At 45.4% G+C, this 24,948-nt stretch overlaps 1 protein-coding gene across 1 annotated transcript in view; it reads right to left on the bottom strand.

Moving 5' to 3' along the window:
* Positions 1–23,461, bottom strand: part of PLCG2 (phospholipase C gamma 2) — an 86,651-nt gene extending 63,190 nt beyond the window's left edge. Inside the window, exons 1-2 of the mRNA XM_090062969.1 lie at positions 23,423–23,461; positions 18,675–18,913 (exon numbers count right to left, since the gene is read on the bottom strand). Of these exons, the coding sequence (XP_089919095.1) occupies positions 18,675–18,870 (196 nt within the window). The 5' untranslated portion in view covers positions 18,871–18,913; positions 23,423–23,461. The remainder of the gene's footprint in view (positions 1–18,674; positions 18,914–23,422) is intronic.
* Between the last annotated feature and the right edge of the window lie 1,487 nt (positions 23,462–24,948).

Below are 24,948 nucleotides of genomic sequence, written 5' to 3' on the forward strand. Positions count from 1 at the left end.
TCTTGGGGTGTGCAGACTGGAGAGAGAATAGCTGAGCTAACTGTAGGGGTACTCCAGGGGATAGCGCAGGGACAGAGAATGCTTACCCCTTTGGAGGCAGGAAGGGTCTTCTGGCTGTCTGTTTTGCTACTTGCATCTTGGGATGTACTCTTTCCCCTTTGGTGACCTAACATCCCTTTCTCAGGAGTTGAACCGGATGCTGGCTCCCTGAGGAAGGTTGTAGACAGCCAGGGAGGGTCAGGGACAGAAAGGCTAGGGTTAGGGGCTGCACACCCAGGAGTTCTGCACCCAGCAGGCACGTGCATGGATCGGCTTGGCCACAGGTAGCCCGACTAAGTCCCACTGAAGTCAAAAGAAGCAAGACCAATCAGGCCCCAAATGCTTACAACTGCAGACTCCCTATTAACCATCAAGCAGTACTTAAAACCAAATAACTTGCGCACTGCCCAAGGAAACATGTCAACCTCAAAATGAACCACGTAAGGCAACAGACTGTAACCCAAGAGAGGACTTCCATTTAGTCTAGTCAGCCTCATGCCAGTCTGGAAAGCCAAAACCCCAAAGCCATTTTCAGGCTTCTGGTTTATGGATCACCCAGGCTTTTATGAGGTTATTTCCGTGGGGTTCAAGGGATTACTTTGGCAAGCAAGGTATCCCCTTGATTCTGACAACTCATTTAAGTGGCTGCTCGACGGGATTGGAGCCGGAAGGACCTTCATTTACCATACTATTTCAGGATCAGAGCTGGACGTGCAGTATAGTGGTCTGGGAAAGTGGCCAAGAGCCAGGAATTCCCAGATTCCAACCCCAGCTCTACCCGGGAGTTGTACAGTCTAGGGGAAGCCAGCAAATGTCTACACTTCATTTCACTACAGCTGAAGAGGTGCCACCTGGCTTACTTGCACATCTCCCAGAGCTCTACCATAGCAGGGCATATATTGATTGCCCTAAATTTAGGCACAAAACTTCTGACTGTTTTATTTCTTCTCCACCAAGTGGCTAAGCAAAAAAATGCTTAAATAGATTGAGGACTGCAACTGGAAAGGAACAGACACAATAAGAACATGCATTAGAAAGAGACAGCTGTCTCTGGCTAATAGGCCCCGAGTCTGATAGAGGTACTTATTTTCATCTATAATAAGATGAACTTCAAACACCACTTGGAAGCTGCATATCCAGTTATAGTCAGTAGACTCATGGCAGAAGAGGGTCTTAAAAGAGGATTTAAAGGAGCAGAGTTGTGGTTTTATGGACTCTTTCACAGAGTTCTTCTTTTGTAGAAAATATTGGCTAAAATGAATTGTTATATAATATGCAACCAGACTCTTGAACGACCTGGATTTTTTTAAAACTTGGGTTTTAACAAAGCACAGAAGCAGGCAGTCCATCACACGGCTAAATTGTCCACGTGACTATGGAAATAGAGCCTGGCCTGTCTTCCGAGTTGTACTGTCTCACATCTGGAGCCTTTGTAACTGTGTCTGAAATAATTTTGCGTTTTATAATCTTTGATAGGTCCACTAGACCAGTGTCTCTCGTTAGATTTTACCGTCCTTATGAGTCAAGCTGTCCTCCACGCTGCATCTAGAGTGTGGTTTGTAAGATTTCGGAGGTGTCTGCAGTTCCCAAGGTGACTATGCATTTTCAGTCTGTAAGCAACACCACCGCCCTGCGCTCTGCGCACCACGCACCACACTAATACCCAGGTTTCAAAAAAGGACACAATAGCTCCCATTGTCAGCCACGTTTGATAGTTATATCACAGATTCTGCAAAACTCGAACCAGGCGACTGTCGTCACTAACCACACCAGAGTCTATTTGCAAAAGGGAACTGAGGGCTTTTTAATTCTTCATCCAATGGGGATCACCTGCACCCTTCATCCGATGGGGATCACCTGCACCCTTTCCTACATTGCGAGATTATGCACGTCTCATGTCAGATCAGGTTTCTTTCTCTCTCCAAAACAGCAACCGCCTCTGAAAATTTTTGTAATGCAAATGACCAAACATTTTTTTTTCAAAAAACAGTTCTCAAATGCATGCAAATGATGTTGGCTGCAAGCAAAACCATCCTTTGTTTGTAGAGGGTCAATCTAAGCACAAACTTTTTTTCTTTTGGTCTGTCTACACCACTGAAGTTCCTGAACCAACCTTTTTTCCCTCATGTAAATATTGCCACAACCTCGCCACTGGCTCTCCTCCACCTGGGTCAGTGTTTCAAAATACTGCTCCTAACATAAACCACCCTGACTTCTTGTCCTGGCCATGACAAGCCCTTTAGTGTCTCCACTTGCTTCCCTTGTCCACCACAGGGAATAAAGACTTCTGGGCCCTGAACCCAAATCTGTCTGTGGAAAGGTCCGCATGGATTTCAGGGGACTTTGTATCAAGACCCTAGTCCCTGCTGTTCATCTTGTACAGCTCAGCTGCTCCCCGCTTAATAATGTGCTCATGTGTGCTACCACTTTAGTTCTACCCTGACAATGAAGCCAGCCTCGACTGACTATACGCGTGTACAGGAAGAAGGTATCATTTTCAAATGTGGTCCTGGTCATTACATTGAAAACCTCTCACTATGCACAGCAACACACTTTACTAAACAATTTATAAACTTTTTCCAGCTGGGGATCTTATAATTTAAAAAGAAAAAAAGCAGTAAATGTGAAAAGGTTATGGTTTGACATTAAAAACCCAAATCATCTTTACAGTGGAATGGCAAGTGTGAGCAGAGAGGTGGTTAGCCATGTCAGGCTGAGGTCAGGCAGAAGGAAGGGCAGGGTACCATGGAGACTAACTTGATCACTAGGGTATAAGATTTTGTAGGCTACAGCCTGCTTCATTGGGTGCTATGAATGGAGACCTGTCTCGGGCAGTGGTTCTCACCCTTTTCAGACCTCTAAGCAGACTCGCGGTGCCCCTTGGAAAATGCCAGCTCTTGGTTTTCTTCTTTTTTTTTTTGCCTAGAGAAAAAAAACAATAGAGCAGTTTCTCTGCTGTGAAGCACTGAAAAACCCCCCACAAGATTTCTATATGAAATCTACCCAGGTTTATCCTATGAATCATAATGTGCTAACATTGGTTGGCATCCCACAGCACCCTGGAAAAGATATTGTGGCAACCTGATTGAGAATCACTGGCCTAAGGTGCCACCCTGCCCTGTCTTCTACCCTACTATGTACTTTTTGCATACATGCAAAACAGTTTAAATACCAGACATTTTTATATATAAAACTAGCCCTTTCCACATATTATATCCTACTAATTATATAAAATTTCTATTTCTAATTTATATACATACATGTATAAATACATGTATGTGTATTTTTTGTGTGTGTATACATATGTGTGTGTGTATATTTCTAATATATCTATTTATAAAATATATATTTAAAATAAAACCTGGGATTTGGAGAATAAAATACAGTCTGAAGTCACTGGGTACTATAGAGTTTCAGCACATACTAGAATCATATTTATGACTGAGCACGCTACAAAGTTCACTTGGTTCTGCCCCTGTTTTACTCACTGACCATGACAGGAAGTCTGGCCTTTGTAAGTAAGTATTAAAACACAGAGCAAATGAGCTGTTAAAGGGAAGAAATGATCCGAGCGCAGTTAAAGGCTACATATGTTCATCTTTTCATTTGACCACAGAAACCAAGCCCTAAATACTTAGCTGAGAAAAGAAAGAAAAAAAAATGCATAAAGCACCTAAAAGTTCCATGAGCAAGAACTGAAAAAGTTCAGTTTCTAAAGAGAAAAACATGATTTTTAATATCTCTTTGCAAAAGTTATTTTGTGACAAACAAAAAAAGTGAATTTGCTGTTTATGGTGGGCTAACACTAAGCAAGCAGTCACCAGTCAGGATATGCACAGCAAAAGAAAAAGGAAGCAACAAACCATAAGCTTAAAGACCTCAGCATGCTTTGTGTTTCCCATATGTCTATGCAAACAACATTGAAAGAAATTCAGATAGGCCAGAGAGTGATAAAAAACAAATAAGAGTTACTGATTAAAAAAAAAAAAAAAAATCAAGGTGATTAAATTTAACATTTGGTCAAAAAACAGCACTTCATTATTTAACACTTTTCAATAGGAAAATATGCAAAATATTCATCACTTTTTCCACAGGGGCATAGATAGCATGAATGCTTATTTTTAGTCTTTAGATCTAAATGGAGAAGAGATGAGAATTGTCCCCATCACAGCCAGTTCCCATCACTACCACTTTCAGAAACACCCCGGTGACTTTGACATCCAAGTCTAATGAGCAAAAGTGACTTTACCACTTTCATAGGAGGGTAAGAAAGTGGGGCTGGAAGGGACCTTGAGAGGTCATCTAGTCCAGCACTCTGCTCAAGGCAGGATCATCCCTCACCAAACTATTGTAGCCAATTGTCTAACCCTGTCTTGAAAATTTCCAGGGATGGAGATTCCAGTGTCTCTACGGAGCCCGTCCCAATGCTCAACCACCCCCATAGTCAGAAAGTTCCTCCTAATCTCTGACTAAATTTCCTTTGCTGCAGCTTGAGGCCATTGCTCCCAATCCTGCCACTCCTTTAAGCCACTGAGAAATCCTTAAATCCCCTCTGTCCTTAAAGCCACAGAAAGAAACCCATCTCCATCCTTGCTGTAATTGTTCTCCAGGTTTTGAAGACAGTTATGAACTCCTCCCTCGGTTTCCTCTTCTCCAGACTAAATAATTCTTAGCTCTTTCAGCCTTTCCTCATGCATCTTGATTCCCAGCGCAGACTCTCTCTCACCTGTCCACATCCTTCTTGAAGCATGGGGCCTTTCAATGACTCTTAGGTAGTAGAGGGCAGAATCCTATTTTACCATCAAGCGCCTACGTGGGCCTGATTGCCACACGAGCACAATTTTTGGTGCTGATGCAGGGCTTAGAGTTTTCTTCCACTCGTGGCAGAAGAGGATAACCCAGGGATGTGTGTACCTGCTGTAAGTAAAATAGAAGCAGACCCTCCCACATTTTAGCTCTGTAACGTAGTGGTTAGGGCACTTACCCATATAGTGGGAGATCCAGATTTTAGGCCCACCCTCACCTAGGTTCCCACACATAGCTGTGCAAGCATATGCAGAACAAAAAGGTGAGCACGCGCTGGAAAAAAAAAAAAAAAAAATCACACGCAGCTATGTAAGTAGCACTTAGGCACTTGCAGGTGAAATAGGATTTGGTCATAAGCAGGGATCCTGGTTTACTCCGGTATGAAAAAAATTACCAATTTCTGATTAAAAAAAAAAGTAACCCCAGATCCACATTTTTCCGCAATTAAAATGAAACATCACTAATATATATCTATATCTATAGATTTATACATAGATCTATATATATATCTATAGATCTATATCTATAGATTTAAATATAGTTACAGATATGTATTAGCAATGTTTCATCTTAAATCGCAGAAAAATGTGGATTTGGGGTTGGGTTTTTTAATCGGAAAATTGGAGATTTGTAGATAGATAGATAGATAGATGGGTGTTTCATTTTTATCATGGAAAATGTGGATTTGGGGTTACTTTTTTAATCCAAAAATTAGGGATTTTTTTTTAAATCAGAGAAAGCCAGGATCCCTGGTGGCTCCAGGTGATGCCTGCATGATACTCACCCTACTAGGCAGTGCTAATAATCAGCCTTTTCACAGCATTGCCCAGACATGGCAGGCCAGGAGGCAGACCCCATAGTGCGGATTGGTAGGTTTGAGGCGGCACAGGTAGGTTTACAGCACAGACATGCCTGAAATCGCTTCAGAAAATGGCACCAAAATAGTATAAATAGTGTTTTGCACACACCTCTGGATCCTGGGAAGGTGTGCAAAGCCTAACTGTTGTCTTTTTGGACGTCCAGCAACAAGTGTTTTCAAACTACGATGCACAAAAAATTAATTTTCAGATTAAGGATTTTCACAATAGTGTAACATATGATCGTGATCTATGGAGGCCTAATTGAAAAGAAATAAATTAAATAAATCCCTACACAATTATGTCAGCACTTTCTGTGGCATTATGGATACAACTGCATCGCCATCTATGAGATGCATCTGTCTTGTCAAATCTGATGGCTGCCCAATCTAGTACGCTATTACCCAATGGCCGTCCTACACCTGAAATGCTGCTTTGTAATGTTGCTCCAATACACCTTGTTAATCCAACTTTCACCTCGAAGTGCCAAACCATCTGCCAGACAGACAAGTTGTACAGGCAGAGGTTCCTATTGTGCAGTGTAATCCAAAAGGAGAATGCTTTTCCTCCAGATCCAATCTCATAAGCAGAGCCAGCAGACACAAGCAGCATTTGCCAGTAGCATTTTTATCCCAGGTTAGTTCTCTACGAGGATTCATTCAGTCTAAACTCAGCCTCAGCATGTGGAAATCCCACCTCTCCTCCAGAATGGTGAAAGCCTCTTTACAGAAATTCAGATTTCCCTCTTCTAGGCAGGACAGGAGCATGCTGCTTTTTACTCGGTGTTTCAACGCTGGAGAGGTAAGAACAACCGAGCCATTTAACTGCCTGGTTGTTTTGCACAATCCAGCTCCTAATGCTTTGTGTAGGCCCCCAGAAAAGGCCACATGGTGAAGGGATGACGTGGTATGAGATTTGTCTACAATAGATAACATGGTTTAAGATTTGTCGACTCTGGATTTAGTAACTGCCTTCAAAAATGTACAACCCACATCACAAACAGTATTCACAGGCCACCACAGAATCAGGGAGACTGCGGAAAAATTTCTCCTTAACTAGAATTATTTTGGGGGTAAGCCACTAATATTACGTCCCTTTCCCAGGTGTATAAACTGAGGTGCAGAAATATCATGTTAAATGACCATCTCATTTTAGTTAGTGTTAAAATCTTCTGCAACAGTCACTTTCGACCAGAAATGAAGGAAGTAGTAGCAAGCAGGATACATACTCACACTGCATCAAGGTATTGCTGAGGCTGAAGAAAGAGGAAATGGTTACTGCATACACTGACAAGCTAACTCAGAGAGCTTGTATTTCTGAGCGTGGCTACTCTTAGCCCTTGAAGCATGTATGGTCTCTGGGGGTTCGCTTCTGTTACTCCCAAACTTGGGTGCTTCACTGTCAAAGACAGACAATGATGTTAGGAATATGAAAACCACAGCAAAGCTATGCCGCTGTCCTCCTTCCAACTTATCCCTGAATTTTTCCTCCGATGTGAGCTCTACCACAAAAAAAGTGGCTTGACCGCTGACATATCAGGACCACTGGTTATCTTCCTAATCGCTGCTGTCCTGTCTTCCCATATCCAGTTTCTCTGTCTACTTATTGTTTCACCTTATACAGTAAGCTTTATGTCTGTACCCCACTGCTTTTGCTATGAGTTTCTACTGTTCTTCACGCAATGAGGCTCGGGGCTTTGATTTGGGCTCCAAGGGGTATTGCAACGCACGTAATAAAGAGGATAAGAAAAAAAGAGGAGTTGGAGGTGATCCTTCAACTCTGCTCCAAACAAAACAGGCTTCCGTGAGCTTCCAGTTGCTCCCATCTCCATGTAGGCCACAGAAGACAAACCAAAGGTTTGGGAGGTGCAAATGGCAAAACAGGCGTCCAGACAGTCCTCAGACTTATGACACAATTGGTTCCTGAGACCTGCGTCTTAAGTCGAAACGTTGCAACTTGGAACCGATTTTCCCATAGAAAACAACGTTATAAATGGGGGATTTGTTCCTGAACGAAGGCCCGATACCCTAGTTTCACTAAAAATAACCCAGAATTTTGTACTCAATGCATTACAGATGAGTAACATAGCTACATTAATGTATTTATATTGTAAATAGCAACCATATTGATTTGGAAGGACTTCTTTGAGGTGACCTGGCTGGACTTTTTGAAGGGTTCTGCTGGAGTCTTCTCAAGAGTTGTGGCTGCAGGTTTTCCTGGAGTCTTGTCTGCTTTCTTAAAGAAAGTGTCCAAGGAAGTTTGGACAGATGGGAGATGGGCGACGCAGCAATCTTGTTCACTGGCATGGCGTGGCATCAGATCAAGCGTTGTAAAGTCAAAACCAACATCAGAAAGTTGAGATGGTGTCAATTTATAACCATTGTCAATGCAAAACATTATAACTTGGAACGTTGTAAGTCAAGGACCGTCTGTACCTGCAAACTCATTACGGGCCTGGCGTTTGGCAGGTCCTGACAGTAAAACTAGTGGCCATGATGTGATGGAGGTTGGAAGAGGGGCACAGGGGAAAGAGAGATCTTTTAATAATCACATGGGGAAACAAACAGCAGCCAAAAAAGACAGAAACCCTCATCTACAAAACCATCTTTCCTTTCGGCTTCTCTCTGGCTTCCTCCTCCTTCCACCACAGCACAGTCCCCTTGCATGGCTTCAGTTGTTACCTTTCCTTGGGTGACTCCCATTGTCCTCTGCTCAGCCCGGATTTGCTGGCCATTACTTCTGACAGGCTCTTCTGCCAACTCTACACAATTAGAGCTCTTTCTCAAATATCTACTCCCTATATGTTAAACGTCAATAATTCCATCACTGACCCCCCCCAGCCCAGACCTCAACAAGCTGCATCCATCTCTGTACCTTTCTCCCACTATCAGTCCCATCTCTTCTTCCTTTCATCCCCAGCTTTCCTCTCCACTGCACTTGCTAACCCCCCTGTCTGCACCCTGGCCACCCCTTGACTCCTGTAACCAGTTTTCCTGCTATTTCACTTGTTGCATCCCAATCTCAAACAACCCCAATTACGTTTCAGAGTTGTCAGAGGACAAAACCTATGTATCCTATAGATCCGTTCATCAAGGGCTACAAATACATACTGTTGGGAGCAAGTGATCCATCAGCCTCTACGCAGAAGGCTGTAAAGTCACTGTGAATTTAGACAGCTGACAGTAACGATGGGGCACCCAGAAGAGGGTTGATCCAGGTCATGGTTATGGGATTGGGATTTATTCCAAGCACTTGTTGCAAATAGCCAGTCAATGCAGGAAGGAAGGGGGTCCCCTCCCCAATGTTTTCTCCACTCCCTAACCCCAGACCTTAGTAAGAAGATGCGACACAGCCCCATTCTATAAATATGAACACAGCAGAAAATTAGTTTGCTTAAAAAAGAAGAGAAGAAATCAAGAATACTGAAAAACATGCCTAGCCTCTCAGGTTCTAAAGGAAAAAAAAGGATGAAAAAAATTGCAGAAATTATTTTACAAAGGTAAGTCTGAAGCAGGCACTCAAAATTGCTAAGCGGCCACAACAAACATAAAGAGACTCCACCTAACAGCCGCGGTACTTAATGCTGCGGTTGGCGACGGCAATAAGTGATGCTGGGTAGGACCAGGAGCATCCCATGCATCCTGTGTTCCAGTCAGTCAGCAAAAGGTAGGAAGTTTGGCCAAAGTCTCCCGTTACGCTCTGAGTCCCTGTTCATGAACCCACCCTATTGCCTTAAAATCTTCGCCTGCATGTATTTATTACACACGCGAGTACACTTTCTCCACGTTCCAAGAAAGCACCATGAACTCATCCGAGTGTAAGTTCTCCTAGCTGTGAATCAGCAGTGGAAATTCAGGGAAAAGTCAATGCAATATGTTCCACTGAACCTAGCAAGTCACCAAAAACTTTCCTTCAAAGGAGCTCCAAAAAGTATTAAAGAAATGAAATGGCTGTTATGGATCAGCTGCCCTAACTTTGGAAAAGGCCTCCAAAGTGACAAAGGATCATCTGACATGCTATAAAAATACCATGCAATAAGAGAGGGGACTGGGAAGAAAGGCTCTTTCTTAAGGGAGGTTCAGCTTGTTGTTTTGCATACTGGAGAACTCAGTGAGAATGTACAAAATGGCTTGGCGCGAAGAACAATAGCAAGAAGGCTAAAAATCAGCCATGCATGGATGAGTGCAGCCCCTTGCTGGCTCAGACATTTGCATAACCCCCTGCAGTGCCACCTAAGGATGCAGATGTTGTTGCTGTTCATTTTAAGAAGCTCAGGAAATCTTGTGTGCTGGACACCTGCTGTGAAAGCTGCTCTCACAAAGGTGTGACATTTCCTTCAGTCCAGTTTACAAATACCCCATGAGCTCTGCAGTGCAGGTGGCAGGGGTCACCCTAAGAAGTCCTGCAAAAAGAACAGTGGTCCCCAAAACCTTTAAGGGCCCCAACACACCTAACAGAGGAGCCCAGGGCAGGGATCAGCTTGATTTCCAGCTGCTGGCCTCTCACTTTGCAACCAGAAGCAAGCCCTGAGTGTCAGCACAACGGAGAACATGACCGCAGAGGGGAAGCAAGGAGCCAATCTACCCAAGTCCCTGCTAATCTTGCTATGTAAGGGAAGGAACAGACATCACACACACACACACGTGCTTCTTATCAAGCTCCTTCTGGGCCTGGAGAAATTGAGCTTTAGACACAAAAAGCATCCATCAGGAACACAAGGAAATCCAGACTGCATAAGAGGATTACAAAAAAAGTCTTAGTACAAATACTAGAAACTTCAAGGCCTTCAGCAAATGTATGGGCACGTTCAGGAGTTCTCCTGAAATGGGTGCAATTGCACACCCAAGGGAGTGAGGCATGTCAGGAACGCCTTAATCCCCTGCGTGAGCTCCCGGCATCCTTCAACCCTGCAGCAGGGAGGGTGTAGGAGCCACTGCCAGGCTGTTTCCTCCACTCTTGAGCAGACAGGCAGGAAGCAGGGGGAACTGGTATGGGGTGGCAAGGACACTGTTCCGGTTCATTTTTCTCCGCCCTCATCTCTCCAGCTGCAAAGGGAAGCAGAAACGCGAGAGCAGCAGAGTGTCCCTTGTGCAGCGCAGATTGTGAAGTTATCGGCCAGCCCTAGGAACTCGCCTCCCCCAGAAAGATGAAGGGATGAAGCAGCAGGCTAACAGGCAAACACATCCAGCCAGATCCTCAGTGGATCAAAACCCATGAGGCTCTAGCACAGTCGATGGATTTACTTGATTTCATGTCAGCTGAAAACCTGGCCCCAAGATCTTTCACTGACACTCCTTCCAAGAAAATACAAAGAATCTGTAGGTTTGATTCAAAGAAATGCCAACAGAGGCTTCACCAAAATCTATTCCTATTAGGAAATCCCCTTTGGGCAGAGTGGCATCAGCATTTGGAATCGCAGTGTGAAACCCTTGCTCAGTCAAACATGCAGGCAAGGTATTACACCAGGGCAAAGCCATAAATTTCAGTGCCCTGCAGGGTGGCAAACAGAGGTGGTCTGGCCCAGCAGTTCCCGACCTTTCTAGATGCAAGGGGGGAGAAGCAGGGCCTGGACCACCACGTGTTTATACCTCCTCAAGCCCCGTGGTACCCTTCAGTGGATCCCACAGCACCATGGTGAGAATCGCTGGTCTAGCCTTTGTGTGTAGCCCAGTTTGTTACCACTTGGAAGACCTGTGCCTTCAGGCTCTCCAGATCATCTCTCCTCTAAAACCAAGGACAGCTTCTTGCATTAGGCTGAGAGAGTTGTAGCATCTCTGCTACTCCATTTAAGACGGTAAGATGTTACAACACATCAGCAGAAGCAATTACAAATCAGTCCTTTTCTATGTATGCCAGTACAGTTGCACTAGTCCATCCCCTCCTTTTGTGGGCACCACCTCTTTTAGAGCAAGAGTGGCTTTGTGAGGCCCACAGTTTAAGCCACAAGCAACACAACAGTAGGTCCTCTTGTGCCAGATTAAGGGAGTCCACCCAGGGAGTATAAATGTAATGCTAAAAATTCACATACTATTTTTATACCAGTATAACTTTCTCATGCAGACAAGCCTTTAGCACATATGCAGAGATACTGTCTAGAGGAGTGCATTTCTTTAGGACGGACACAAAAACGAGGCAAGCGTGTGCACCAGGGTACACGAGGGACAAGAGACAGCTACCCATCCCACGTGTGTATGTACAAAACAAAAGCTTACCAACCGTTACAAAAATAACCTGCATCCAAGTGTTGAGCAAACTCGCTTCCACCTTTTTCTGTTCATTCAGTTGAAATTCCAAAGACTAACCCAAAAAATGAGAAACAAAATGGAAAAAGGAGCAATTATTAACAGCAGGGGATTTTAGCATGGTGCAGAGTGACAGATGGAGGAAGAAGGGAGGAAGAGAAGGTGACTGGGGAGCTGAATTGCGCGTTTCAAAATATAACAGCAAAATTACTTCTAAAGATTGCATGTGCAGGAGTGGCAAATCATGAGATGTCTACACATATCCCTTATTTATGCAACTGTATGTTTAAATGGCTATTGGAAGAAAGGTGGAAAACCAACAGTAGTACAAAACCTTAGCTACTGTAGGAGAGACGCCAGCAATGTTGAGCACATTGTTTGGGGGTGGGGGGCAGGGGAAAGACACATAACAGCTGCCATCCCACTTAAAAAACTCAGAGCTAGCATGCAAACTATGTAAAACAGTGATAGATAAGATACCCAAATAAATACCAGAGCGCCACGTTCTTTACGGAAAAGAATGACAATGGAGCTGTTTAGCAGTAGGCTATCCGTAGGAATGGAGACGCCATTGCCCAATGACATAGATAAGGAATGTAATGATTTACAAAACCATCCTTTGAATTTCTAAACACATCCCTCTTAAGCATTGCTGCCAACCGCCCTCTCTGCAGAGCTCTACCTGCACCTTGCAAGTGGTACATGGCCACACTTACTCTAAGCATGTTGTTCTGGGATAACTGTGGGTCCAGCCTTGCAGTCTTTACTCCCACAAAACTTCATTCCTGCAAGATCAGGAAACAACTACACGTGCATGTATCTCCTGTGCTTCCCACGTAACTCCTTGGTTTTGGTCTTAATCCACTGACCGCAATATAGAAACTCCCATTGACTTCAAGGCTTACAATGCTTAAGACTATTCTATTCCTTCAACAGTTTACATTAGAAATACTGAATATCCATATCATAGGTACCTCAGACTGTGGAGTTTGCAACCAACCAGTCCTGGGCACTGTACACTCCGAGCGATGAGTTGCCACAGATCTTAGGTGTCCCATGAGGCTATCAACAAGCTTCACTTAAAAATGTATAAACGTATGTATAATATTTTCTGAGCAAGCATTTGTTGCTTTTCAACAGATCCTACATATATAGCAAATGTCAGAAGGGCTTCAATACTCCGCTCCAGAAAACTACTGATAGTCAGACAACAGAAAGAGAAAGCATTGGTGGATGCTATGTGGCATTATCCCAAACTTCAGCATAGCACTAACCCCTTTAACTCTATACCTTCCCCTCGGCTACTTTATCTTGCTCGTTAAGTTAAATTTCTGCCCGCTGGGCCAAAACATGAGGAGTATGTACCAACATACTAGCAGGCCATTTATTCTTAATAATTCGTTCAATATTTACAGGATTTCAGAACTTAGAGATGGGAAAGACATCCATCGTGCCACTAAGTTTATCAGGATACTCCTTATCTAAAAGACATAAGTCGTGCAACATCAATATTAATATCTGGGACTGTATTTCAGCATGTTTAAGATAAGCTTTTTGAATGTCCCAGGTATAGGTTTTCTTAAACAACATTAACACAATCTGTCACTGAATCTGTGAGCAAGCTTATATACAAGCACATACATTATGGCAAGCATAGTTATTATCACAAGGTGGATATGATCTCCACACTCTAGCTCCATAGAAATAAAAGTTGTAATTTTATGGATGGACTCTGAGCACCAGTGACATTTAACTACTTTGCCACATAAACTTCAGAGTCATAAGTTTCTTCCTACTCTTTCAACAAAACAGAAATCTACAGGCCTATTTTGTGAAAAGAACCAATGCACAACTTTCAATTAAACCAGGTTTCCTCCCTTTCAAGTAGAAACGTTAGCAAGCTGCAACTACAAGAACCTGTATTTCCAGCAGATCAAATCCAATCTGTCATGAACTGAAACAAACACTTTTCAGCACATTTGACATAACTAATCCTGTAATTTTTTTAATTAAGAATTCAAGTCTTAAGTACTCAGTACAGGAAGGTGAACCGTTAGACGATTCATCGTTTAACCGATAAGCCCAGCGACAACCGGTTATTACAGGGGTGGGCAAAATGCGGCCTGGATACAGCCCGCCACGCCATTCTATCCCTAAAAAATTTAGGAAATTAATATTCATCTGCCCCTAGCTGCCTGTCACGTAGCTTTCGATGGCTTGCCAAAACTCAGTAAGTGGCCCTCTGCCCAAAATAACTGCCCTCCCCTGGGTTACAGCTTAATGGATATTGTTTAGCGTGGGACAGAGAGCAGTCCGGCAGGTGTCCCAGCAGAACTGAAAGGCAGCAGGGCAGTCGGGAGGGAGAGAGGAGGGGAAAGCGGGTCTAGTACCTATAACTAGGCTCTGCAGATCCCGGTGCAGCTGCTCGCAGCCTCCCTACTGCCTGCTACTCTGGGCAGGCCCCCGCTGCCCGCCATGGAGCCCAGGCTGCTTGCAGCAAGCAGTGCCTGCACTGGGGTACATGAAGCCTCGCTATTAGTCCCCACTCCCGCCTATTCTGTGGTCCAAAGCACAGCTCGAGTCCAGCATCATGGCGCCCATCCACAGACCAGGGCCTGGCAGGGGCAAGGTAGAGGTAAGAGAGGGTGCAAGGTGGCTCCCCCAGGCCTGTGCCTCAGCCTTGAAGTGCACCCTGCCCACCCACCCCAACCCATCCATGCCCAGACCCAGGCCTGGAGGGGATCTGCCTGCCTACCTGCCCAGGTCATTGTAAGGCACAGCCCTGGGGAGCCACTGGGTCCGCACTGTACCTTGGGGGGCTGGAAGCACCTGGCTAGTGCCAGGCCAGAGGTCCCCACATGGGCGGACCGGGGCTTTCCATACCGATTGTTTAACTGCTGTAACTACAACAGACTAAACCAATGTATTATTAATCATTATTTACATCCCTGACTCCATATCCTCAACCTCCCGGCATTACAAGAAGTCACTTACACAGCGGTTCTTCTACTTTGCAAGCATATAACTTGCCCACACAGCGAGAGAAGCAGCATTCCCTCATGAATAAGTCACAGGATTCAAGTTAGAACCATGACTCCTGCTGACTCATTTTGCACCCACAAGCAAGACACAAGATGCCTCTGTTCCTCAGTTTCTCCATGTGTAAAATGGGGATAATGTTGCTTAACTACTTTTTCCAAGTTGTTTTGAAAGAAGGGTGTGAGAAGAGCTATATAAATAGACAGCATTATTATTATGCACAAAGAAACCATATTAAAGAATAGATCCCAACGTTAGGAAATTCCTGTTTTCTACACATCCTTAATTTGGTGCATTTGAGTGAAGTCATTATGACACTTTTCAGTGATGTAATTGCATACTGTTTTTCTTGCCCATTATACAAATTTCACCTATTTAGCAATTATTCACTAGCTTGTTTTACCTTACTTCCTTGTTTAATCTCATGTTAGACCTTATCTACTGAACAGTATTCAAACCCTGTTCTCACGACATAATTATTAACATCTTCATGGACTTTTGCAGCAGGTTTTCCTCACTGTGGAGTATGAACTTATTATCCCAGCATCCTATGAGGAAGGTGGGTTTCTCCCCATTTTACAGATGGGAAAACTGAGGCACAGAGCTGTTAAAATCAAAGTATCTGTGAAGTCTGAGACACCCAGGCCCTCGCTCTTGTGAGTACGCAGCACTGCAGAGCACATCTTAGGTTCAAAACACAGCTCTCGCTGAGCTCTGCTGCAGCTGCAAGTGCTCAGCACATTTGCATATCAAACTCTTTCCCTTCTTCCTCATCAGTGTCACACCCTTGTTCTAATCACTTCCTAGTTCAGTCTTCTCTCTTCTGGTTTCCTTTCCTAGTCCCATATTCATCTAGCCAGACAGTTTCATCTCCTGAGGCTTCTCATTCAGTCCTGCCCCATTCCCAGCCCTCCTCCAGTCTCGGTTTCCTCCAACTCCATCTGCCAACTCCTTCTCAGTCACCTTGCCCAGCCAGTCCTAGGCATCATCATGCAACATCCCAACCACTAGAACCAGATTCCCAATTCCTCACAGCTACAGGCACAATTTCTGTGCTGCTCCACACCCTTCATGCTAATCCACTCCTCCGTATTTCCAACCCCTGTCATAGCTCTATTCCCATTAGATGTTGGAAGGAACCTTATTCCTCCACGTTGCATGGGGCCAGCAAGGAGAGACCTGAACTAGAACCAGAACTGGGATAAATTGGAGCAGATTTTCATGGGAATGGCCAAAGACCCATCCCAGGCAAAAAATGTTTCCTCCCTGACAAATATCAAGTCCCTGCTCAAAAATAGATGGGGACTGGAAATTTTGAAAGACAAAACAAACAAGGCTGCCAGGATTTTTATTTTTTTTTAAACAGGGATTTTTTTCCCCCAACCCTCTTCTCACAAATGACTGGATGTCTCAACACAATAAAATAAAATCAGGCTCAAGCAAGCAGACATTCAAGTATGGAAAATTTAAGGTCAAACCATTGAAAGTTGACAAAGTTAAATTTAACTAAAAATCAGATTTAATAACAGGAAGTGCCAGGGAAGTTTAATAAGAAGAACTGTACTAGCTCAGCCTAAAACGCAGACTTCATCTCAGAGCAAAATGCAGACTTCATCTCAGAGCAGTTCACAAATACTTAAACCTCACAAAGTACTATTAACTATCATTACATCATTGTATATCAGCAGGATATCACTCTCAGACCAGCATAACATCAGACTTTGGTTTCCTTACCTGTATAATTAAAAATATTCTCAATTATTAAAGAAAAGAAAATGGGGGGAAAGCATTTATCCACACTAGCTGTGCTTCACTCCAACTGGACGTGAAACTAACCTTATCAGTTTGGTTATGGCCCATGTCCCTGACACTACAGTATCAATCACTACATCACTGGTGTACACTGAAAATACACTACATTGTATTTTCTAACTTTGGCCCATAAACGTTTTCCACAGCAATCTGAAGTTCCACATACCACTGGAAACACGGGCCAGGATATCTCATTTTACAAACCTGTTCAGGATCAACACAGTTATGCTTCAATTCTATTTTAAATGCAACTTTTCAAAGTGCATGTTTTCTGGAAGGATTATTTAGATTGTCTAATTGTCACCCATCTCTCCTACCATTGCAGCTCTTATAATCATTTTAAATTGCCACAGAATGAAAACAAACTATCCTAGGGTATTTCTCCACTGCAGTCACAGAAACCTCATGAGACCAGAGCAGGCTTTAAACCAACTCCCTCGGTCACTGTAGCAGTCTAGTATCAGCAGCGTCTGACTCAGCGCAAAATATTTTCAACCTGCTTCTCTGGCAGATTTTGCAGTCCTACTGAACTCCTCACAATCAGATTGTTACCAGTACTGAGCTAGGAGGTTTAAAGAGATTTCTGAAATGTTGGTGCTACGCTGGAGCGTAGACAACCCTCAATATAGTGGCAACCATCAATCTTCCTGGATAAGGGCCACCTGGATCTTGGATGCACGTGCCTAGGCAGGAATTTTTGGAAAAGCAGATCTTCCATCAGGCCACTGAGACAGAATCCAAAGATTAAACTGAGTCCAGATGTTTGGTGCCTGGGACTTGAACCCAGGTTTCCTGTGGGGTAGACAAGGATGCTACCACTGAACCACAGGGGACTCTTCCCCAACACAGTACAAGCAGCCAAGAGTTCAGCATCTACTAGGCAGAAAATTGTGGTTTTCACCATTACAGAAGCATGTACTGCATTAGCAAAGTATATGCACCTAACTATATCCAATCCGAGATCCCCTATGGTAACACAGGAGAAAACATCAAGAAGAGTTACACAAACCTGTAAATTCCCTATTATAACCTCCAGCCTCCCAATTGAAATCCACCTGCTTAGAGGCTCACTGAGGTCAGTAAAACTAACCAGGCAGACACCAGTCAAACCCGGGCATATGGGCCTCCCCTCTGCACAACAAGAAAGTAATTAAGTACCACAAAGCCTTGATACTAAAGGACTTGGGAATTTACTTCCCCTTACCTTTTAATCCCCATTTGTTGGCAGCATCCTTTGAGTGTATGCATTACCATCTATACCCAGAAGAGATCCGTTTAGGTTTTTTCCCCCAAATCAGGACTGAAAATCACCTGACTATAAATTGGTTGGTTATCTATAAAGAAAAACAACCAATGGTCTTATGCACAACAATCCTAGATGGAATGAAAGTTTTGTTGTTTTTTTGGAGATGGGGGGAGGCAGGGGAAAGGTCTCCCAAAGCAAGAGCTTCCGAGTCAAGTTTCAACACATTATTTCTTTTTTTATTTAAGCGTGTTTGGGGGGTTTTTTAATTTTGGGGGAGCAAGTTCTACAATGCTTGATCACGTGCAACAGCCCTCGCTTGGTAATATTCCCATTGACTCCAGTAACACTATTCACGTACAAGGTAACGGATCCAGTTCCAAAGCCTGAGTCTGAGAACAAGCCACTGGAAAGAAAAGCACGTCAGCATCATTAACATTAGCAATCATCAAGGATGCAGGCCTAATTAGCAATACTTGTCTACATTTCAGTATACCAGGAGCGTTTACAGCAAGAGATTTGCACTTTGCTTCTTTTCAGCAAAAACCATAACTAGATTGACGAAGGCTCATTATATCAGCCCTGGACATTAGCAATCAGCATTAATAAGCTCCGCCATGCCTTGCAGGTACTCACAGAAGCCCTCAATCTTGTCAGCCGTCTTGCTCCACGCTACCTGTCTGGTTTCCATTATGACTTGAATGGTCCTTCTTTCTGGGTTAGACTTCTTGAGACTGTACACGGTCATAACTGTTCCCAGCTCCAGGGTCCTCTTGATCTGGCTCTTCTCATACTCTGGGAGCGCCCCATAGTCTATGCTTTTTCTGGGCATTTTTAAATCAAAGCTTTAATCAAACCAATATGTTCCCGATGTGCTGGGGGGAAAAAAAAAGTGATAGAAAGGGGAAAAGTTAACATTGCATACAATTTTATTTGTATTCAATTAATGAAAAAACAACAACCCCAGGGGATCATTGTGCATCGCTGCTCATCAGATATAAGCACAAGTCGCATCACAGCTATCTGGTTAACCTGGACAGTCTGATTCAGGCTGCAATGTCTTGGGGAAAAAAGTGGTTTGCTGGAGGAATCGGTGCTCCTTTCATTAGTGGGGCATGATTTGGAAGTCCACACAGAACAACAAAGTGGGAGGAGCAGGCTTGGTTGGGAATGAAATAGGACTGTGACTCCTCGACTTGATCATCGCTGTGCTCCCTCTCTCCTACTACCATACAGTGTTCCCCAGCGGCTTAAAGCAAACCCTTTTGGCCCAAACGTGCTCCCTTCTCCTCCCAATGCAGGCAGGAAAGATGGGAATGCAAACATGGAAAGAAAAGGGAAATACACAAAATCCCTGACTTGTCCATGCACACCTGCACAAACACAGGCCTCCATCTGTAAAACCGCATGTGCAATAGCAGGCAGGAGGCTCAAAATTATAGACAACTAGTCTCTGCAAAAATAAAAGGTGACTTGGAAGACTTGCTGAATATAAGCAGGGCTGTGACATACTGTACTTGTGTGCAAGGAAAGAGCACCAGAAACTAGAGGAGATGCAAGAGAGGACTGGGCCTGACTCATACTAAAGAAAACTGCTTAGAATAAAAGGTCAAGAGTTTGTGAGGGGCTGTTCAGGTCTAACTCGAAGATCAGACCTACAGTTCTGCTGGTGCAGCCATCCTGGTTAGTGGTGTTGGGTTTCCTGCAACCTTTCCGTGCCTACAAAAGACACAGTGGTGTCAATGCACCTATATAGCACAGAACTGCTCTCTCTCACTGGCTTCTTTCACTGATCAAGCCTACAAGCCGAACAAGCAAAAATCCTTTTTTTGCCAATATAGGTTCATCTTCTATCACTCTCTGCAAGCCTTAGTACAGGCATGCCTAAAACGTAGATCCGAGCTGCACAGCAATCAGTGGAGCCCATGTCGGCTGTCAAAAGCCTTTTCCATACAAGGCACATGCAGAGTCCTTCCATACCACATCTTGAACAGCTACAGAGATGTCTCATCAACACCAGGATGTAAGAAAAGCTCCAGATCCTTCACATAAACAACTCGGTTTTAGAGGGAGACCTACACATTTCGCTAGAGGATCCAACATGGTCTCAACCTGACAAATTCATTATCCAATGGACAAGGAAAGGAGCTGGTTGCGGACACTGTGTGTGGCCTCACCTGATATGGACAACAAGTATCTTCCCGATGAGACCCAGTTCTCTCCAAAAAGCAGAACTGCTTTTCTAAATGTATCAGCATGATTTTATAAGGAGTGGTATCCCACTGAAACTGCACATAGCTACATTTCTGGAGAGACACCAAAAAAGGATCAGCTCTTTTCCTTCAGACTGCTGCTCAACTTCTCTTCCTACAACCTGCCTCTCACTGTAGCACGCAAGCATATTTGAGATCCCACATGAGTTTCTAGGAGCTGGACGTGCTAACTGAAAGATGAGAACTTAAAAACCAGGATATTGCTATTATTTCTACTCCTGAAAGAAATCTCCAAGCTCTTTTTATAATCTGGGTACCACAGCACACCATCTTAGATCTGGTAGAGCAGGTATCTGCAACTGATTCAAATTTATCCACAAATTTTCCACTCTTAAAGAAATGATCCTAAGCTATAAGTCCAGACTTTTCCCAGTGCATAGGTTGCCTCCAAATTACCATGACAAACGCTTCAATTATTTCTAAGTGGAATAAGTCTTGTCCCTGATCTTGCCCATAAAGAAGTTCTGAACCGTCACTTGCAGGGATCTCTGATCTCTATGTAAGAGGTCCAGGAAAGACCAGACATGACAGCTAGTATTGCAGCTGCTCTCCCGTGACAACAAACAGAGAGAACAGCGACTGAGGCCTGATAGTGATGCAAGGAAAAATGCCATCACAGGCCAGAATCTCAACCGGTGTCAATAGCCAGAGCTTTGTTTAAGTCAGCGGAGCGCGGGCAGATGATGACACTAGCCGGGCTTTGGTAATCACCAAGCCCTGAAAGGAGTATGAAAGTCCACAAGAGAAAATGTAAGCACATAGCAATACTGCAATAAAAATCAGCCTTTGCACTGTGAAGGCTCCACAGACACATGGTAGCTGCATCTGCACGCAGTCCGCTCTCCTCTCACATCTGCGACAGGGGACACATTTCAATTTAAGGCAGCCCTCGACTGGAGAAGCCAGCGAGGGCACAGGAAGTGAAATGCTCCTAGAAACGTGAACCCAGCAGATTTTTTTGCGTCTCCCAGATATTCTTGCAGCAGCAGACTGACGCCACCCCGGGGTTCCCCCTCAGCCTCATGCACAGGAAGGACGCTCTGGTGCCAATCCTGTCGTCCAGGAGCGGAGGAGGAAGTGTGTGTAAACGATACGAAGTAGCAGTGACTGCTGCAACATCTTTCCCAACCACCCTCCCAGGCCAGAGCCCGAGAGCAGAAAGCAGTAAAACGCACTCGAGCACTAGCCACCGTCTCCTCCGCTTCTCCTTCCTCTCTCCTGAGTCCAGCACTTTTCACTGAGAACACTTTCAGTTTCCACATTGATAATCAACTTGATCACGCTGCTTCTCACTTCTCTTCTGTAACCTCTTCCTAATTCCCCCAGTCACCATGTTCTGACCTGCTCCGTGCTGATCATCCTTCAGGCCACTTCTTTGTTATCTCTCACATTTACCAGCACTGGCTAACTTTTATAATCTCACCATTTACTCATTTCCATGGTGCCTGGTCTGCCAACTTCCCCCTAGTTGTGTATGACTCCTTATAGCACGCCGGTAGAGAAAACAGTCTTCTTCCTGTGCTGCTGCCCTCTCTTATATTGCCTGTGGTACATCATAAATTGTGCAGAGCAACAACCAGGTTGCAGTCCATTGCTTTCAAAGTATTACATAGGTGTCCAGCACCTACTTATTAATGCTGGAGGCACATAAAAGATGAGTGGAAAAATTCCCGTATTAACTCTAATGGCAGATCCTCAGCAAACAAGTGGCCAATTATTTAGAGGGTCATTGTATAGCCAGAGCAGAGCTGGAAGTGCAACTAACTTATCCTTTTGTCTCCACAGGACTAATCATATAATTCATGGCTTAAATCACTCTGCAGTCGCATCTAATGATCTAGTCATAACCCCTTGTTACAGCGTCTTCAAGTGACAGAAGACATAGGGAGAAAAATCATCAAAGGAAATCCTGGGTCTGGATTTGATTTTCAAAAATGAACTAATGCTCTTACTTTTTTTTCCCCTCCTTCATTAATAGCTGCGTTATTATGGATCAGTCTGCAATTCAGATCTGCATTGCTGACCCATGTGCGCGCTCTCTTTCCACGGCAGTCTATAAAGTCTGACGTCCAAATAAGTGCCCTTCTCGTAACAGAACGCAGACCTAAGCCGTAGGAAAAGACAAGCTATCTGTAAACTGAAATCTGGCTTAATTGTCCATGCAAGGGACTTACCAAACCTGAGGCTTAACAGAAGTGGCCTTCAACCAGAAATGGAGAAGCATCATTTTGAAGGATGGCTTGGGGTTGGTCTCTTAATACAGAAAACGGTCTAGTGAGAACAGTCCCTTGTACAAAGTCTGTAGCTGGTACGTTAGGCTTCACACATGTCCACGCTTAACTTATTTCTGAGGTTTAAAGTACTGATAAAATAGCTTTTTGTGGGCAAAAGACACCCTATGCCAAAGTCTTCCCCGGCCTTGTTATCCTCAGCCCCATCGTAATGTAAGAATCCATGTTTGTCGCCCCCAGCATCCAAGTACCTCAAAAAATAGATCTCAATGGACGCAAGCATCGGACACCCTTCTTATGCAAGGCAGCGCTATCATGCTTTTACAGCCGCGTACTGCAAGGAAAGGCGCGGTTGAGGACTTGTCCCTGGTCACGCAGGACAAGCTGGAAAGACCCCCGAGGCTCCCCGTTCTTGCACACACCCATGACGGCCCCACGTGCCCACCACGCTGCACAATGCGAGCTCCCCAGAAATAAAACTCAGCCTGCGGCGCCCACGGCAGCATCTCTGCCACCTGCGCCGCAGGCCCACGGACACGACACCGGGCTCGGGGACAGGCGACCCTCCCCCCGGCCCCAGGGTGCCCAGCATCGCCCCGCACAGCCCGACCCTCCGGCGCCCCACTCTCCCCGGCACAGACCAGGGCATCCGGCTTGCCCGGGACTTCAAACCCACGTACGAAGCCGGGATGCTTGGACACGCATGAAGCTCGGGCACGTATGAACCCGACCAGACACGCGGCGCTAGACCTGCTCCGGGACGTCTCGCTGGCGGGACGCGGGCCCCGCGCCGCCCGCCCTGCTCCGACGCCCCGCCGCACCTGCAGCCCACACGGGGGCCACCGGCCACCCGCCAGGGGCCCCGGCCCCGGCCCCTCACCTCAGCCGGCTCCGCCGCGCTGCTCCCGCCGCCGCTGCCGCGCGGGGAGTAGGAGGCCGCGGCCATGTGACCGCCCGGGGCGGGGCGGGGCAGGGCGGGCTCCCGTCGCGCGACTCCCGGACCTGGGGCCGCAGCCCCGCGGCCGGCCGCTTACAGCGTGCTCTGGAGGCGCCTGGGAATGAGGTAAAAGTGTGGCCCCCTGCTTGCACCGCTCTGGAGGCGCCTGGGTATGAGGTAAAAGTGTGGCCTCCTGCTTGCACCGCTCTGGAGGCGCCTGGGTATGAGGTAAAAGTGTGGCCCCCTGCTTGCACCGCTCTGGAGGCGCCTGGGTATGAGGTAAAAGTGTGGCCCCACGCTTACACCGCTCTGGGGGCACTTGGGAATGAGATAAAAGTGTGCCCCCTGCTTGCACCGCTCTGGAGGCGCCTGGGTATGAGGTAAAAGTGTGGCCCCACGCTTACACCGCTCTGGGGGCACTTGGGAATGAGATAAAAGTGTGCCCCGTGCTTGCACCGCTCTGGAGGCGCCTGGGAATGCGATAAGGGTGTGCCCCCACTCTTACACCATGCTCTGGAGGCTCCTGGGAATGAAGTAAAAGTGTGCCTCCGCATTTGCACCGCTCTGGAGGCACCTGGGAATGTGGTAAAAGTGTGCCCCCGCACTTACACCATGCTCTGGAGGCACCTGGGAGGAAGAGGCTAGCTGCCACAGTCCCCTCATGGCCTCGGATGCTGCCTCAGCTGTCCACCATCCTTCTCCCACAGCCTGGGCAACGCTTGTAGGGTCACTGACAGGCAGGGAGGGAGGGAGAGATGGTTAGACAGGTGGGGAGGTATAGAGAGAGGGGTAGGTAGGTAGATAGAGATGGACAGACAGGCAGACAGGCAGGTAGAGATGGATAGACAGGTTGTAGACTAAAGTAAATAGCCACGTAGCAAGGTAGAGAAGATGGAAAGAAAGGTATAGACAGGTAGCAAGTGAGAGATGGATAGACAGGTAGAGAAAGACACAGGTAGGTCGAGATGGACAGACAGATGAGTAGGTAGGTCGAGATGGACAGACAGGTTTTGCAAGCCGATGCATCGAGTGACGCGAGCTTCGTCCTACAAAAGCTGGCGGTCTCTCTCTCTACTTCGGTTAATCCATAAAGCGCAGCTCGACCCTGCCTTCTACTTGCCTTCAGACGTCTGCAGCCTTTGCTGCGTCTCTCAACTTTCGACTTGGCAGCGTAAGCAGGAGAACAGCTGCATGTGCCTCCCTAGCGCATTGGTCAGACTAGCCCATCCTAGTCCATAGTGGATTCGTCACAATATGTTTATAGGCCTAAATGGTGTCAGGTAGAAACATGCCGTAAATTAGTGGAAGTCATATTACAAAGACTCTTTTTGGACAGCAGTCGCTGGACTTCCGCAAGCAATCAGTAAACTGTCACCATGCTTGTTAACTGTGAAACGCAGGCCTGGAAAGAAGCTTCTTAAAACAGAACAGATGCGCTTTCAAAAGAACCTATACTAGTAAAAGCAAGA

The sequence above is a fragment of the Crocodylus siamensis genome, chromosome 9, assembly GCF_052110815.1.
Source record: "Crocodylus siamensis isolate JL-2025a chromosome 9, ASM5211081v1, whole genome shotgun sequence".
Classification (NCBI taxonomy): Eukaryota; Metazoa; Chordata; order Crocodylia; family Crocodylidae; genus Crocodylus; species Crocodylus siamensis.